The sequence below is a fragment of the Manis javanica genome, chromosome 14 (assembly GCF_040802235.1).
Source record: "Manis javanica isolate MJ-LG chromosome 14, MJ_LKY, whole genome shotgun sequence".
Taxonomy (NCBI): Eukaryota; Metazoa; Chordata; class Mammalia; order Pholidota; family Manidae; genus Manis; species Manis javanica.
The window spans coordinates 89,168,385-89,185,911 of NC_133169.1; the positions used below are offsets into that span (position 1 = coordinate 89,168,385).

Consider the following 17,527-nt stretch of genomic DNA (forward strand, 5'->3'; position numbering starts at 1 on the left):
CATTGAAGTTTTAAACTGAATCTTTATCTAGGAGAAGAGGCTGTTAGGCAGAAGGAATACCAAGTCGGCTTGCATGGCAAGAGTGGGCATGGAGTGTTAGAGGGCAGGAGGAGGTCTGAGTAGCTGGAGCACAGTGGGAATGGGTTCAGGCAGGGGGTCGGGTGGTCATGGAGGGTCTTGCAGCTCTTGCCTGTTACTTGAAGAGCTGGTAGAGGCCAGGGGAGGGCACTGAAGGGGTTTTAAGGACATCTGATTTAGATTTGAAAAAAGTATTCTGGCTGCTTGGTGCCGCCTGGGTTTGGGAGTGAGGGAGAGAATGAAAGCAGAGAGACTAGTAAGGAGAGAGGGTAAGCACCCAGAGACATGTGGCTTGGGGGGAGCAGGGATTGGTGCTCACCTGTTCTGACGTGCCTGCTAATAATAACCCAGCGTGCATAGTACACTTTCTGATCTTCAAATTGTTCACATTTTTTAGCTCCGTGTGGATAAAATGAGGGTTCCTGTGGCCAGGATTCTCACCTGGCCCTGGCTGACTAGCTCACTACATGTGTGTGGGCAATGTGTTGTTATTGACTCTGTATAAGAGCCCTGCCCAGTGCCCTGGGCGACACGGTGGCACAGCTATAAGGCTGCAGGAGAGCAGAGCAGAGACTGGAGTGGTGGCAGTGCCCGGGACAGGCCCAGAGGCAGAGACAGGCTTGCTGCAGGCAGACTCACTCTGAGTGAACGGGATTTGAGTGATTGACATGCCACCATGAAAATAAAGTTGGGTATAAACCCTTTCATCCCAAGAAAGTTCCATTGTTATTTTTCAGTCTCATTGAATCCATAGTGAACTTGCCTGGGGCTGAAACCCATTGGCAAGGCACCCTTCATTTTGGTTTTATTTAGCAGTTAGCTTCTGTGTTATTAATATTTAAATTGTCCTGGAAAGAAGTTGCTAGCAGGACACTTGAATGAATTCTTTTGGGCTGTTCCATAGTGCTTTGCACTTCCCCAGTCTATAATCTCCAGTTTATTTACATGATTGTTTGGTATCTCTTTTCTTCACTATGATGTGGGCTTCCTGATGGCTGAATGAATGAATGAATGATGTGCCAACTCCTTAAGATGTCAGGGTGGCAATACCGTTTTTGGTATAATGGGAGGAAAGATATGTCCCACGTTTCTTCTGCAGGCATCTTGAGAAAAGTAACACCAGAAACATTTATTTGTAAGGTATGCTATAGAATGGTTTCTAACTACTTGATTTCTAAAGAAAACCATTTTGTTTCTTACTAATGTGATATTCATTTGTATTTTAAAAAATGCGCTTTTGCGTTTTGGCACTGAAATATGCTTTCAGGGTAATTCCCTGCTTTGAAAGAAGTTGACACAGCCACACTGCAAGACAGGTGAAGAGCTTTGTAGTGTAGTGACAGGGAGGCACTCACCAGCATGGGATCTTGCTGCTCTGCAGCACTCCTTTTCTCCCTGGATCCTAGGTGCCAGCTTAGTGGTTTAATTATACTCACGTGTGGGCCTTTCCAGGCCCCCCCCCCACCCCCCACGTGCATTGAGGGCAGAGTGAGGTTCAGAGGGAGCAGTGTAATCCTCTGCGTGGGATGAGCTGACAGTTTGTCCTTTTCGCGAAGGAAGTATGTGGGACTCCCGTGAAAATATGTGGGACTTCCTGAGGTCCCGTGCTCTCTCATGCTAATCTGGTTCATTAGGAAGATGGGATGAAGAGAGCGCTGCAGATTCTCTCTTTTTCCTCTTTAAAATTTGTCTTTTGTGGAACCCAGGTCCGCTCCAGGGTGCGGGAGGAGGTATAGCCTAGTGGACCCGGGATGAGCTGCCAGGACAGAAACCCCAGCTCTGCCCCCAGGTACCAGCTGCTCAGGTTCCTTAATGTTAACAGACTTCATTTTCCTCCTGTAACTTAGAGGTAAAGACTATAACTTCTTTTTAGTAATTTAATGAGGATTGAATAAGTAAAAATAAGGATTGAATGAGGTAATGTGTGTACACCTACAGGCATGGTGCCTGCCAGGAAGTTAAGTGCTCAATTAACCATTATCATTATTCTTCTGTTTCACGCTGTTTGATTTATTTTTTGAAACTATCTGCAGACAGTTTTTCCTGGCCTGCTTACTGAATGTTCTCCCTGGGTAGTGACTTGGATCTTCTCTTAAATCCCGTCTTGTTTGTAGGCAGACAGCCAAGTGGACTTGGTCCGGCAGCATTTCTATGAAGTATCCCTGGAGTATGTCTTCAAGGTGCAGGAAGTCCAAGAGAGAAAGATGTTCGAGTTCGTGGAGCCTGTGAGTAGAAGCTCAGGTTTAATGGTGTACCCGCGCCTCATCCTCACCCCTCCATCCCACCTCCCTGGGTACAGATGCTATAAGTTGATGAGGAGGTGAGCCAGCACAGTGCTGGGCCTCCTGTGAGGTTCCACTGTGTTTCAGTCTGGTGGCCCCGGGTTCTCCCGGTAGCTGTTCTGAGCAAGTGCAGAGACGGCTGGGCACATGCAGCAGGAGCTGCCTCCTTTCTCGCCTGTGGTGTGCGTTTGGCTTGCAGGTGGAAGCTGTGGGCGCAGGGCAGGGGAGTTTTCATCTTGCTTGCCAGACAGCAGTGGTTACACCTTCACCGTCCTGCCCTCACCCGCTTCCTCTGTCCCTCAGCCCAAAGGTAGTAGCCCAAGGAAATGGAATGTACATGATGCCCTTTCCTTTTGCCTTCTGAGTTCCAAGCCCCTCTTCACTCCATTCATGCATTAAAAGACTCCTTATAAACTGATTTTTCACTGTAGGTTTGTCATAACCAAGTGGCACAGAGAGTCTGGTGGGGGGACCGTGACGGGGTCTGGTTTTGGTCAGTGAGTCTCGTGGGGTATGAAAGGGTGCCGTGCGGGAGCGAGTCTGCCTGTAGCTGAGGCTGCCACAGCAGCTTGTGGCTTCATGCCACCGTCCCCCTTCCCCCCCACTGGACCACCAGTGTCCAGAATCCGCAGCAGGAAGCCTTCATGGACACACCGTGAGGGCATAGGGGCCTCAGCTGAGAACTCTTGCATACCTTGCATTTTTTAGCCAGAATGCAGCCTCCGATTTAGACCCAAGCTTGGGGCCTCTATATCAATAAGATTTTTATCTACTTAGATTTAAGAAAGGATGATTTTCTTAAGCAAATAAGAATAGAGCTCTAAGGAATGGAAAGAAAATGAACACTCTTTTCAGTAAAGATGTTTTGTGCCCATTTCTAATTTATAAACTTTTGGAGTGCTTTTAGACATGTAAGACTTGTTAACAGTTTTCTTAGGACTCCGGCTGGCTGTGGACTCTGATGTTTACAGCTTTTACTGTACTGGAGCTATGATCTTGGGATTCTACTCCAGCCACTTCATTTGGCAAATTCTTTAAAGTCCTCAATTACCTCAGTCTTCTTAATTGACTAGTGGAAACTTCAGAGCCAACTTCCTGGCCAGCAGTGGTCTCTGTCCCAGTCTAGGTCAAAGTCCCCATCTTTCTGCAGCATCCTTGAAGTGGGAGAAACCATCGGTCAGAAGGAAGCCAGTGGATTTCTCTGTTTGGGGCACAGAGGTATTAAAGCTAGTCTTTCAGAAGTTTACTGAAGACTGTTTCCTGTGGTCAGGGCAGGAATTAAAATGCTGTCATAGTATTGGCCTTTGGCATTTGTACTTGCTTTAACTGGAATATCTAGAGGAAAAAAAAACCCAATGTGGTTCTAACCATCTTATGTACACATTTGTTATATACATTTATTGATATTATTCTATAACTACCTGATTTTGATGAGTTGCATTTTTCTTGGCTTATCCTACTTTTCTGAGGTGAGTTTTTTTGTTGTTCATTTGATCTCTCAGTAGGTGTTCCTAGTGAGTCAGGTATTGTATCTGTTGATGGGTAACAAATAAAACCTCCTACAACAATAGACATCTGTTTCTCACACATCTGTGGGGTCCATCCGATCTAGGCTGGGTTCGAATGGCTGACTGCAATCTAGGGGGGCCTTCCTCCTCTTCCTCCCTTTATTTTTCTCTTCTTTTCCTCCCCTTCCTCTTTCTTTTTTTCTTTCTTTCATTCATTTCTTCATTCATTCATGTATTCATTTCTTCATTCATTCATTCACTTTAAAAGGAATCTATAAGGATTTGCCCTTCTATTTCCTGGCATTCTGTTACGTATCGGTGCCTTGAGCTTTTGAGAGGCAATATAGCATCATTGTTAAAGGCTCTAGAGCCGAACTACCTGGATTTAAATCTCAGCTCAGCCCTTCTCTAGCTGTGTGTTCTTGGGGAAGTTATTTATTTCTCTGAGCTTCAGCCTCCTCATCTGCAAAATGGATGTGATACTACCTACCATAAAAAAAGTTAGGATTAACTGAGTTTATCCATGTGAGATGCTGAGACTAGAGGTAAAAACTAATTAGCACTCAGTTATTATATAATTATTATATAATTGCTAAGTAGCACCCAGTTAACATTCTTTTTTATTCTGAGGTGGAGGAATATATCAGCATTGGCCTCCAGGGTCTCCTCAAATAAGCCAAATGAGTCAAGCCAATATTAACAGGGCCTACCTGTTTTAATCTAAAAGCACTTATTGACTGAATACTGCAGGAAATGCTGAAGCCCCAGCTGCTGTGTCCGAATTGCTCACAGCCTCACTGGGGAGGCAGAACGTGCAGAGATGTAGTCAGGGTAGCCAGCGTTGCAGGACCAGGATGGATGACGGGCGGACGTGCCCGAGGGATTTGAAGAGTAGAAAACCACTGAGGGTTGCAGATGTTTTTCAGGATGTATATAGCGAGGCACCTGGAAAACTAATGAGAAGAGTTTCTGGTCTCACGTTAGAATGAAGAGAAGGCGATAGGAACCAGCCCAGAGTTAAATGAGTCCGGTGAGAGCCTGGGCATAGGATCCAGATACTTAACCTTCCGTGTATAGAAGTTCTCATTTCTGAACACACCAGCTTGGAGGCAAGTTGGTGGCTTCAGGAGCTGCGGATAGGGAGGAAGATTTCATACAGTGAAACCCTGCTGACTAGATCAGTGCTTCTCTAAGCCTTAGAATACAAATTCTCAGGCTCTATCCCAGACCTGAAAATTGGGGGGTGGGCAGAAAACTGTATTTTAGTAACTCCAGGTGATTCTGTTGCAGATTAAAGTTTGAGCCACTGGCCTAGACTGACCTTGAAATGACACTTAGTGATATTAGCTGAAGCTGTCAGGTACTGATAAGCGCTCTGCCTACATTATATCATCCAGTCATTACAGTATCTTGAGGATGGGCACTGTTTATGTATTTGTTTTCAGATGGAGAAGTGGAAGCATTTTTATTTACTTCTCCAAGGTCACATCTAGTAAGAGGTGGAACTAGAATGGTCTGGTTCTTAATCTCTAGGAAACAGCATTTTATGGGCTAGAGGTGGAAAGGAAACAAGCAAGAAATGTGTTGAAATTGCTGGGGTGCCTGGCGTGGCTATTAATATTTTGAGTTGGTTGTGGTCAAGAGAATCTTCCAGCCATTCAAGGAACCTTCATGCACATTGACTGTGTTCATTTGTTTCTTAGAAAGTAACTTCAGGTAATAGCATGTTACTGACCTTCAGAAAAAGAAATGAAATTTTTGTGTTCCAGAGAATTAAAATCAGACTTCTAAGATCTAAACCGTACGTTTTTTTGTGCCCTGGAAGCCCTTATTTTCTTGTTGAGGTACTAAATGTTCTGGAGATTTGAATTGCAGATAATGACATACTGGCTTCATGAAGGTGAAGCCACGTTCTGTCTGTTCCCTGAGTTTTCGTAATTGAAGGTTACCTGGGGCTCCAGAGAACTCACTCTCCACATTCAACAGGCACTGCGTCCTCTGACTTTCACCTCCTGACTGTGTGTTGGTGCCCTGCCTTCCTGTTCTTTCTCAGGCTTCTGCCCCCTTGCAAGTCTTCATTCTTTCCCTCGATCTGTTGTCTCCTGTGCTGGGCCTCCCCCTTTTCCAGTGTGGCCTGGTCCCTGTCACCGCAGTGTATCCTCTGCCACATCAGCCCGTTGCTCTCTCTCACCGAACAGCTGCTGGTACTCCCGTACTAAGCCTGTTTGTAGATGATCTGGGTCTTTATCAGGGCCCGGGACGTAGTAGGCAGCGTTATGATCCTCCGGTAAGAGATGGGTTAAAGGGCGTCACCTGGCCTGCGTTGCCCAGCTTTTCATCACTCGACTATCTGCTCTTCTCCTGGTCACGTGAATGGATGATTCTCCACTGCTGTATTCATTTACTAGGGCTCCTCTAACAAAGTACTGCACACTGGATGTGTGAGGACCACAGAAATATGTCGCCTCATAGTTGCAGAGCCTAGGAGCCCAGGAACAGGGTGTCAGCAGGGCCGTGCTTCCTCTGAAATCCGGAGGGAAACTGTCCTCCCTTTCTCGTTAGCCTCTGGGGATTTGCCGGCCCTACTGGGCGCTCCTTGCTTCATCCGTGCTTCACTCCTATCCTCTGTCTTCGCGTGGTTGTCTTCCCTCTGGGTGTTTCTCCATGTCCAAATTTCTCCTTTTTTATAAGGACACTAGTCATTTTAGATTAGGGCCTAATGGCCTCGTTTTAACTTGATTACCTTTGTAAAGTCCCTATTTCCAAATAAAATTGCATTCTGAGCTACTGGGGATTAGGACCTAAACATTTTTGGGGACAGGGTGGAGACACAGTTCAACCCTTAACAGGGTTGTAGTTCTGTTGTGTGAATGAAACAACTTAAATGTATCAGGTAGTTCAGAATGATGCAGACAGCACTAAATTAAGCAGTTACCTTTTTGGGTTTTTAAAGAATGAATTATATCTGTGTTGTCAGCTAGGAAACTGGAATAGGTTTTTCTTGCAGTTACACTTTTGGGAAAACAAGGATGAGGAAGAAGGCAGAGGGAGGTGGGGAGGGTCTGTCCTTGGTATTTCTTTTTGTTCTGCTGTGATTTTTGTGTCCCTGACTATTCAGGGAGGAGCCTGGGTGGCCGTGCTGACTTACCTGATAACCAAGGGGAGGTGACAGCAAGCACATCCCCTGTGTGTGTGGGCAGTGGCATTTCTCTGAGGCAGACAGATGCTTCCACTCCCGGAGTCCTTCTGTGGGCCTCATCCCGTCCACTGAGGAGTGACCTTCATTTCCCACAGGGACAGGTTCATGCAGTGTGTGGAGATTGGAAGGCAGGAGGTGAGGGAGGGCAGGAAAGGTGATTTGAGGGTAAAAGGAAGGGAAGTGGGCCAAAGATAATAATATCTAAGGAATAGTTTCCCATGATAAGAAAAATGAACATCTAGGCATGATACCAAAGAAAGTAAAGACCAAAATAAATATTAGTAACTGCTTTGGAGCCTTTGGAACACTCTTGTGCATGCCTGGGTGGTACCTCAGTGAGCTGTCTGAGAATGTTTAATTGCCCTGGGCAACAGACTTTACAGGAAGATAAATCTGAGTTGATAGGAGGAATGGCCTTAGGATCAGCTGCTTATCTTCTGTGTTATTCTCCAGAAGAGGATGGCTTGGTGCTTCGGAGAAGTGCTGGGGCATAAGGTTCAAGGACAACAAGGAGGGAAGAGATAAGAATAATTTTCACTGTGAACACTGATACTAGGTTTGGCATGAGAGCCTCTGCTCTATTACTGGAGCCATCTAGAAGGAAAAACATGAGCTTTCATCTCATGTAGAGTAAATCTGAACGCTTTGGTTTTCTTTGAAGAGAAGAGTTGATTAGTCTTTGGTGATTCTGTGCAGCTTACTACCCATTCATTGATTTATGTTAGTAATCTATATATGGAGCTACTAGATGTTTTCATGACCAAGGGACTATGCAGTGCCCTCTTCTCCACCTCCCGTGAGGACAGGAGGATCTAAGCAGGTGGATGCTCTGGGGATAACAGCAGCAGAAGTCAAGGTGCCGTATTGTTATAAGCTGTATTTTGTCTGGCTTCTCAGTACAGGGCTCTTTGGTACGCTGGGCTGGGCACGGGGCTTAGCCCGGACTGTTTCCCCTCTAGGCAGAGTAGCACACACCTCGGTGCTCACCACTCCTGCCACAAGCAAGGTGGGAGAGTAGTGGGGGTGGTATGAGTCCCTTTCACCAACTCAGAAAAGGAGAGTTTGGTGAAAAAAAGTGAGATTATGTTTAATAAGTAAAGACATGTCCATTTAGGGACTAGAAGATTAAAAACAACAATATGAAGTGAAGCAACCATGTCTTGCTGTAGTATGTGTAGAGGCAGGTCTGGGAGGTCAGAGTGGACCACTCAGAAAATGTGAGTTGGCATTGAGAAGTCCAGGTCAGAGGGGGGATGGTCCCCAAGGGCAGTAGACCTGAGCTCTGGCTCTTCCAGACCTTGTTCAGACTTTGATAACGACCCTTTCTTCAGTCGGCAGTCGGAGCTGAGGCAAGGGGTGCGGCCGTCGGGAAGGGGCAGGAGAGCCTGGCAGTGGGTTCACACACAGGCTCTGAGAGGAGAGCGCGGGGAGGCTGTCCGGCCTGGGGGGGCGGAGGCTGGCTGCGCTCGGGCGGGCGTTAGGGGGCTGAAGGGCCCGAAGTCGGGCGGCGAGACTTACGGGGAACAGAAGTTTTCGCTCTTCACTGGACAAGACTAAATGATGAGTGGGCTTATTACCTTTAGTCAGAGGGGATTTAAATGAGAATTTAGGGAGACTGTCGGTAACTGAAATATGGGAACATGGGACTATTTTTAATAAGGGCAGCCACATTGTTTGCTTTTATATATTTAGGGATAAAACAGAAATACACTTGAGTTGAAGTCTGACATGGGTTATTTTCTTTGATTTGACTTTGCCTGTTAGGCTGCAGACTCAAGACATAGTAGCTTCCCTTTTTGCTTTCCTGTGTGGTCATCAGCATAGCCACACCTTCTGTGTAATGACCTGACACTACACATGTTCTAGAAGGACAGTAGTTGGAGCTCTGGTCTTCAGTTTCTGAAAAAAATGATTTTCTTAGGAGGTGGTGAGGCTCACAGAGTAAGAGCTTAGTCTTGGTGGCAAGGAGACCTGGTTTCAAATCCAGCCTGCCATTTGCTGCGTGTTTGGGGGCCAGTAACTTGACCTCTCTGAATCTGTAGCTCAGTATTGAAATGGAGACAAGAGTAGTGCTTGTCTCCTGGGCGGTGAGTGATCAGTGAGCCAGGGCACGCAGCGATACAGTGCCTGGCATACTAGTAGTGCGCAGTAAGCGGCGGCCGTCGTTACTGGGGTAGCCTTCCAGCCCGAGGCTGGGACTGCAGAGACAGTCACGTGATAGCTCTGACCTGCTCGTGTGACCTCTGCCCTTCCTTCCCTACAGCTGCTGGCGTTCTTGCAAGGACTCTTCACTTTCTATCACCACGGTTATGAGCTGGCCAAGGATTTTGGCGACTTTAAGACCCAGCTGACCATCAGCATACAGAACGTGAGTGGCAAAGGGACGGCACCCTTTCCCCGGCTAAGAAAGAGGAGAAACCAAATGTGGGTCTGGTGCAGAGAGATGGCTTGTTTGAACTGGAATGCAGATGAGGAGGATAGGTCTTGCTTGGGTTCATAGGGCAACTGGGGGCAGGCGTTTATGGTTTGGGTTCATAGGGCAACTGGGGGCAAGCGTTTATGGTTTGGGTTCATAGGGCAACTGGGGGCAGGCGTTTATGGTTTGGGTTCATAGGGCAACTGGGGGCAGGCGTTTATGGTTTGGGTTCATAGGGCAACTGGGGGCAGGCGTTTATGGTTTGGGTTCATAGGGCAACTGGGGGCAAGCGTTTATGGTTTGGGTTCATAGGGCAACTGGGGGCAGGCGTTTATGGTTTGGGTTCATAGGGCAACTGAGGGCAGGCGTTTACGGGTGCTCCATGGCTCCAGGTTAGAGCATCATCCTCTTCTCCATCATTTCAAAGCACTATTTACGTTCACGGAAGTGCTACTGCTGATTGTTCTAAATCTGTAGCACCAGAGGCAGGATTTCCTTTGGCACGGAAGGCCCGGCCCAGCCCTTGCCTGGCCACTGGGGGCCTTGGAGTGTGTGTTCAGGGGTCGGGGTGGGGCGCACACGCTGGCCTCCAGCTCCAAGGATGGGCTCTTGTTCGACTCTTAATAAGGCTGACAGGAAGTCCAAGTCACTGTGATTTGTTCCAAGTCGCTTTTCCCAAATTTTAAACAGCAGGATCTTTTCATGTCCAGAATCTTGCTTGGGTCTCTAGTCAGCAGGTACCCAGCTTGAACCCCCTCTTCACTGTGTGACTGGGCCATGTTGTCTTTGTCTCTGGATCATCCTGCTGAGAAAAGAAACCCAAGCGCACCGTCATGGGTTCGCGTGGCCTTTAGAAGCCGGGAGCCCGCGCTGATGGCGCTGTGTGTCATCTTAGAGAGCAGGGGCTGGCAGGGGCTGGGACCGGCCTCCCAGAGCACGGCTTCCCCCGGGCCGGCCTTCTCAGAAGGCAGACCCAGAAGCGGGGATTCACACGGAGCAGGCTCACAGGAGCAGGGCTGGCGGCAGGGCCCTGAGGGAGCACCGCGGCTCTGGGGCCTCGGGCACTGCCCTGGGGCCCTGGAGCTGGGATGGGCCTTCAGAGAGGCCTGAAGCTAAGCAAGGGGGCCAGGCTTTTGGCCCCTCCCCTTTGATCCCAGCCATGACCAGTCTTGGGGTGCAGGCTGCCCTGGGGAAAGGCCTTGAGTGAGGCCACTGCCTTTTGAGGAGGGAATCATGAGGAGGACAAGGGACATTCCCTGCAACTCGAAAAGTGGCTCCCTAGGTCCTGAAGGGAAGCTGGGCGGTGGACCACCCGAGTCAGGGTCACCCCAGGGACTTGCTTACAGTGTACACTTCTGGGTGCAGAGATAAGTTAATCTTTAGGGGTGAGGCCTGGACAGAGGCATTTTCTCCACATTCCCCAGGTGATTTGATGGGCTGCAGAGTCTGAGTCATTCTGTTGCACGACCTTCAGGCCAAGTGTACTTGAAAGTCAATGCTGGCCTGATTCCTAGATGGCTGGGTGTCCCTCGTCTGGTTTGCAGTCTGAAGACTCCATAGGTTGATGTTCTGAATTGTTCGAGCTGGAAACTGTGTTTCATTTCTTTGATTTGAATAATATTCCTTTCATTGTAGACAAGAAATCGCTTTGAGGGCACCAGGTCAGAAGTGGAATCACTGATGAAAAAGATGAAGGAGAATCCCCTCGACCACAAGACCATCAGCCCCTACACCATGGAAGGGTACCTGTACGTTCAGGAGAAACGTGAGTGCCAGCAGCCCCCCACGGCTCGGGGTGTACTCGTGCCCTGGGTACTGGCGGTGTCCAGGTGTGCCTGGCCCAGAGTAGCGTGCTGTAGGTACAGGTGTGGGGGAGTGAGAGCAGTTCAGGGTTCAGGTTCTGGGGGAAAGATGCTGTCCACAGGGTCTGCCTACCTCCAGTGATGTGCTCTGTGTTCTTCATGATTAGGAATTCCCTTGGGAACCTGGAATTCACAGAGCTCTCTCGTGGGGTTCTTTTCCTGGCATCACTCTGCTCTTGAGGTGCCTAGACCCTTAGTGTGGCTTCATATCCCATTCTCTTGGCATGGAAACCTTGGCACGGTCTTGCATATGAGACTTTATTGTCTGTCAGCAACCATGTCCTTTTGTGGACTTAATATTTAGTGATTTCATTTTCTTTTGAGCCTTGCTTCAACAAGGCCCAGACAACACGAGTTAGGCCCTTTCTCTCTTCTCTTCAGTTCCTGTTCTCCCAACACTTAAATTTCATGAACAGTGGAAATGAGCTCACTCTGACAGCCAGAAAGAAAGTCCATTGTCCTGCCAGTATGATGTCAAGGAAAGAAGTGCCAGGTGCTGTTGACCTAGAGTCTCCGGTGATGACTCAAGAGTTCTTCCCTAGGCCTGGGAACAGGCTTTGCTGTGGGCTGGGCTATGAGGCAGCGCTTCCAGACTGATTCCATGCAATGCCTGGGATAAAAGAAAGTGCATGTTTGTTTCTCCCACCCTGCTTTCTGGATTGGACACCTCACTGCTCCCAGATTTTTGCTCGTTTTGTTCCTTCGCTGCCCTGTTGATTTAGGGTTAGCTAATGTCTTACTTCTAGAAGCATCCCGATGGAACGGAACCCTTGGTTGCAGTGATTACTATTTTGTGATCACTCAGAAATTGGCGTGGGCTTACCATTGTTTCCTGGTGACACCGGGGGCAGCGGTGGCAGTGAGAGTTGGAGCCACTGGCTGTCATGAAGGTTTTATATCCCTTATTCTTGCAGTGACGAGCTTGTTGAGGCTCGTAAGGAATGGAAGCTGTTTAGTTGTGCACTTCCTGTGACTTGAATGATGATGCCTCTTTGCCCAACAAGAAGGTCTATCACAAAGTTTAAGGTCAACTTGAAAATATACATTTTTAGAACTGTAAAAATATAGTTCAGTGTCCAGTAATCTTACTTTATAAACATGGTTCACTTACATATGAAATCTGCACGCTCACATTACAGGGAACCATTTCATTGAAACTCTTCATGTGCTCTTTCCCCATTAATGTCTTGACCAGAAACACGTTTTGATTCCCTAACACAGCAGTCCAGAGCATCTTATTGGGATACAGCATTTTTTATTTGAAAGGTTTAGTACCTTATTCTAAAATAATTTGAAACTCACAGGAAAGTTGGAAGAACAGTGTAAAGTATAACCATACGACCATTACCCAGATACAAGAGTTTTCCGTTTTCCATCATTATATCATTTTCTCTTTCTGTATGGGTGTATGTATGTGTGCACATCACAGTCACAGAGACACACACACATTGTAACTTTTTCTTAACCATTGAGAACAAGTTGCATGTACCATGATCCTTTAGTGTGCATTTCTAAAAGATAAGGAGATTCTCTTATGTAACAACAATATAGTTACCACATCCAGGAAATATAACATCGATAATATATTTAAAATCTAGATGACAATCCATATCCCATTTTTGTGAGTTGTCCCAGTAATGCCCTTATAAAGCATTTTTGTTTTTCCTCCAGTATAGGATCTCATGCTGCATTTAGTTATCATGACTTTAGTCTCCTTCTATCTGTAATAGATCCTCGGCTTTTCTTTCTTTTGTGACATTGACATCTTTGAAGAAGATAGTTTGCTGCTTGTAGACAGTTTTCTTCAGTGTGGGTTTGTCTAACATTTTTTCACGGTTAGATTCAGGTTATGCATCCCTGGTCAAATTCTACATAAGTAACATTGTGTTTTTCTCTGGGTACCACATCCGGAAGGCAGGGGATGGCCATCTGTCCATCAGTGGAGATGTTAATTTTGATCACTCAGTCAAGGTATTGTTTCATTTCTCCACTGTACAGTCACTGTTTTTCTCTTGTAACTAATTAGCAGTCTGTGGAGAGAGACTTCAAGACCATATTCTTCTCCTCATCAGACTTTGCTCCCCATAGAGTTTGCATCAATGGACAATCCTTGCCTGACCTGTCTTTACTCTGATGATTGCAAAATGGTGATTTCTCAGCTCCGTGTCTCCCTCCCACTTACTCGTTGCCATTGAGTGTACTGTAGGGAAGTGACCTCCCTTTCCTCTTTCTCACTTCCTCCCTCCCCCCGCTTCTTCTTGCCTTCCATCTGTACGTCTATCCGTCCATCCATCCTTATGTTGCCATTATGGACTTAGGGTTTCCCGTTTTATTCAGTGGGCTATCCATTATTGTCCTTACTTGTTTTGATGCTCCAGTTATCTAAGGCACAGCACTTGTAGAATATTTATGTTGCACTAAGACTGGAAATTTCTTCTCTAAGCCACAACAATACAGTAGATTGGTTGGTATTTTCATCTGTCCTTGATGATCCAAGGTAGACACTTTATTGTTTTTGTAAGTTTACCAAGTGGTAACCAGCACTTGGAGTGGGCAGTCGAACCCTAAAAAAATAATTATTAAATGTCTGCTAAATCTCTTTTCATGTCTTCACTTTTTTTTTTTAACCATTTCTGCTATGTGATCTTTCTAGGCATCTAAGACAAGTATTGATTGAGGTCCTTGCAGGCTAATAATGCTGAGAATGCTTCTTCCTCTACTTTGTTGCTCAAAATAAAGTAATAGGACAAACACAAGTAAAATCAGAGACTGTCAGAATTCAGCTGTTGGGCATCTCCCTCTTTCCTAATGGATAATTTTGAGGGACAACTTCTTAGATTACATTTGGGCATTTACGGACACTTCCATTCTGTGTCCCATGTTTCTGAGTTTTCCTGTCTGCTTTTCAGATCTGGAGTTCTGCTAAAGTAAAATTTAAGGGTTTAGAAGTAGGTCAGAACCCCTGTATGTCTGTGCAGAGTCGCAGTTTGGGAAGCTTGAAGCCATCACACCAGATGGGGACGGGGACAGGTGCTTTGGGAAGTCAGGGGAGAGAAGGGGAACTGCAAATGGAGCTTGATGATGGGAAAGTGGATTAATTTCCCCAGGGAACCTCTACGTCCTTATATTTTAAGACTGATTGGATGCAGCAGTTAGTGGGAAACAGTCTTCCTTGGTCCCTGGGGAAAGTCTTTGGTTGGCTCCATTTCCAGCCTGGGGGCTCAGATTTCTGCCTATTCCAGTCTGGCTAGTGTGGAGACTATATTGCCTCTGGAAGCATTTTAAGGGTGGGTGAACATTGTAGGTAATGGGTTGTGTGTTTTCCCAGCATGCAGTAGACATTGGAAATGTTTCATGGGAAACACTGTCTTGCAGGTCACTTTGGCACTTCTTGGGTGAAGCACTACTGTACGTATCAACGGGACTCCAAACAAATCACCATGGTACCATTTGACCAGAAGTCAGGAGGAAAGGGGGTAAGTTTATTTTCTGGATTTCTGCCTTGACTTGCTTGGCTAACATACAGTGATTATAATGCAGGTATAAAGTAACACCCACATGTTTCACTGTAGTTTTAAAAATTTTTATACAGTAGTTTCAAGAGGCATAGTACCACAAGCAGTAACCAAAGCAAGGTGATTATTCTTTCCTCTCAGTTATCCTAGGAACTGCAGCTAGGAAAGATTCTCATATCTCACATATGTACCATATTAAGTGTGTCAAATGTATTTAGATGCCCGAAATTCTTGGATGACCTCATCCTGTGAAACTGATTCCCGTCACTCTCACTTGATACCTAGGGGCTGCCAATTGGCAGTTTAGATGTTCCAGTGTAACAGATCACCCCAAAGTGTAGCAACTTGAAACACCACCAATCATTTTCTTGTTTCTCACAGTTTCTTTGGGTTAGGAATTCAGCAGGCATGTGATGGTTGGTTTGGGCTTATGGTTTCTCACGCAGTTCCAAGCAGATGGTGACTAGAGCTGGAACAAGGAGAGACTGAAGCAGGTCAAGGCTGGTCAGACAGAGCTCTCTTCCGTTCTCCTAATCGCCCCCTCTCCTCTCTCCTCCTCTTCCTCTTGCTCCCTTGCTGTGTCCAGTCTCAGGGCCTGTCCGTTTGGTCTGTCTGCATGGGCTAATTTGGGCTTCCTTACAGTATGTGGCCTTGGGGCAGCTGCAGCTTCCAAGAATGAGTCACGCGTCAGTGAGAGCAGAGACTGCACTGCCTTGTAGTGAGCTAGCCTGAGAAGTCACACAGGCTTCCTTTGGGCCTTGCTGGTTGAGCAGTCACAAAAGCCCACTCAAGCCCACCCAGTTTCACTGGGAGAGAGACACAAACCCTGCCCCTGTGTGGGAGGGATGTCAGAGCCACACTGCATGAAGAGCATGTGGGGTGGAGATATTCCTAGGCCGACTCTGGAACAGACAGTCCGGCCGCATGAGGCTCCGTGCGGCCACAGCTGTCGATCTTACTGTGCTCCGAAGGTTTTCTTCTTCTGGGCACACTCGCTGTAGTCTGAATGCATTTCCTTTTCAGTTGATCTGTCTTTTCTCTGTGTCTGCTTTTAATAATATCTTTTTTTTTCCCTTTGATATGCTACATTTCATTATGATGGTCCCTATGTGTGCTTTTTTTCTTTTTTTTCAATCTCTTGAGCTGGGAATTTTTGGCATTTCTGGATTTGAAGATTGGTATCTTTCAGTAAGTTTGAAAAATTCTCACCAATTATCATTTAAATTTTGTCCCTTCATATTCTTTTATCTTCTTCTGGAGACACCTAAGTATTTTTTAAAAATATATTTATATTTTTCATCTCTTTGAATCTCTGAACTCCATTCTGGCTAATTTCTCTGGTTTAAAAAATTTTTCAGCTGTGTTTAATCTGTTGCTAAATTAGTCCTCTATAAGCATTCCAACCCTGGTCCTCTCTGTGATACATTTTGTGCCACGTGTTGGGCTAGTATGTGTGTGGGCATTACAGTGTAGAGGTTAAGAGCACTGGCTTTGAAATTGGGCTTCCCGGGTCAGTAATATCAGATGCATCTGCCGTAACTGTTCACTCCTCCATCATGCAGCCCCCGTGCTCTTCACCACGTCCAGTTTTTCTTCCTGGCTTTCTGTTATGTAAGCCACATACAGGAGTTTATCAGCATCTCTTTTCTTTTCCTATGTCAAAACAAAGCAAAACAAAAAAAACCAAAGCCCTTTTAATGTTTCTTGTTGAGGTGGAATAATCTCAGGGAAACAGACATGTTAAAATATGCAAACAGAGAGAAATTAGAAAGTTAGAAGGGATATTAAACTTTTATGTTTAACTGATGTCTCCTAAATTTCATGAAGTGGAAATAGTTAGCCCTTACTTTGGGCTGAGTCATAGTCCCTTTCCGACTCTTAAGTCTTTCTAGAAATCAGCTTCACTGAGTTATTCTGTCACACAGTCCTTTTTTTAGGCTTTTTTTCTTGTGCTTTCCTAAACCTTGGAAGAGGAGCTATCTTGCATTTTCTCCTCTCTTTTCTTATCACACTGGAAAGTGAAGGGCAGAGACCAGTTAGGGTGGGTGTTTGGGATTCCTAGGACTTCGGCGAATAGTAGTAAACGCCTCACTCAGTTCTTAAAAGGTTTACATGAGTTAGTGATTATAAATTTCTTGCGATAGAGCCTGACACATAACGAGTGCTACGTTAGGAGTTTGATTTATAATGATTAATTTTTCTAATAGCCCCTTATATTTATTTTATATTTTCTTAGTCCTTTTGTTGTCCTATATGATCCTGTTTGGTCTGGTTTTCCTCTTTTACAAAGGAGAAAATTGAGGTTCAGAGAGAGAAAATGATTTCTAAAAAACAGACACAGTCCCTGCCTTCTGGGAGCTTAGAGTCTAATGAGTCTAATTAGAATCTAATCTACATGATGCAGTTCATCAGCTGTGCCACAGACAGTTTCAGCTTGGTCAGCGCCACGAAGGAGGGAGAGGTACATGATGCGATGGGGACATGTTTTGGAGGCCTGTGACCTTGGCCAGGGAGGCTTTCCTGAAGAAGTGATGACTGAACCAAGATCACAGAAACTTGGAGTTGGGAGGAAACCTCAAGGCCATTTTGTGCAACCCTTATCGAACCTGCATGTTAAACCTGCTTAACACAGTGTCGACAGGAGTCAATCTACCACGGGTTGATGCT

At 46.1% G+C, this 17,527-nt stretch overlaps 1 protein-coding gene across 8 annotated transcripts in view; it reads left to right on the forward strand.

The window, feature by feature from the left end:
* The window catches only part of ARHGAP26 (Rho GTPase activating protein 26), a 404,986-nt gene that overhangs the window by 117,537 nt on the left and 269,922 nt on the right, over positions 1 to 17,527 (forward strand). For all 8 annotated transcript variants that reach the window (XR_012125172.1, XM_073221874.1, XM_073221875.1 and 5 more), the window contains exons 6-9: positions 2,193 to 2,303; positions 9,331 to 9,435; positions 11,119 to 11,248; positions 14,721 to 14,821. Coding sequence is in view for 7 of the 8 variants with exons in the window: in XM_073221874.1 (XP_073077975.1) it covers positions 2,193 to 2,303; positions 9,331 to 9,435; positions 11,119 to 11,248; positions 14,721 to 14,821 (447 nt within the window). In the remaining variant the exon portion in view is untranslated. The remainder of the gene's footprint in view (positions 1 to 2,192; positions 2,304 to 9,330; positions 9,436 to 11,118; positions 11,249 to 14,720; positions 14,822 to 17,527) is intronic.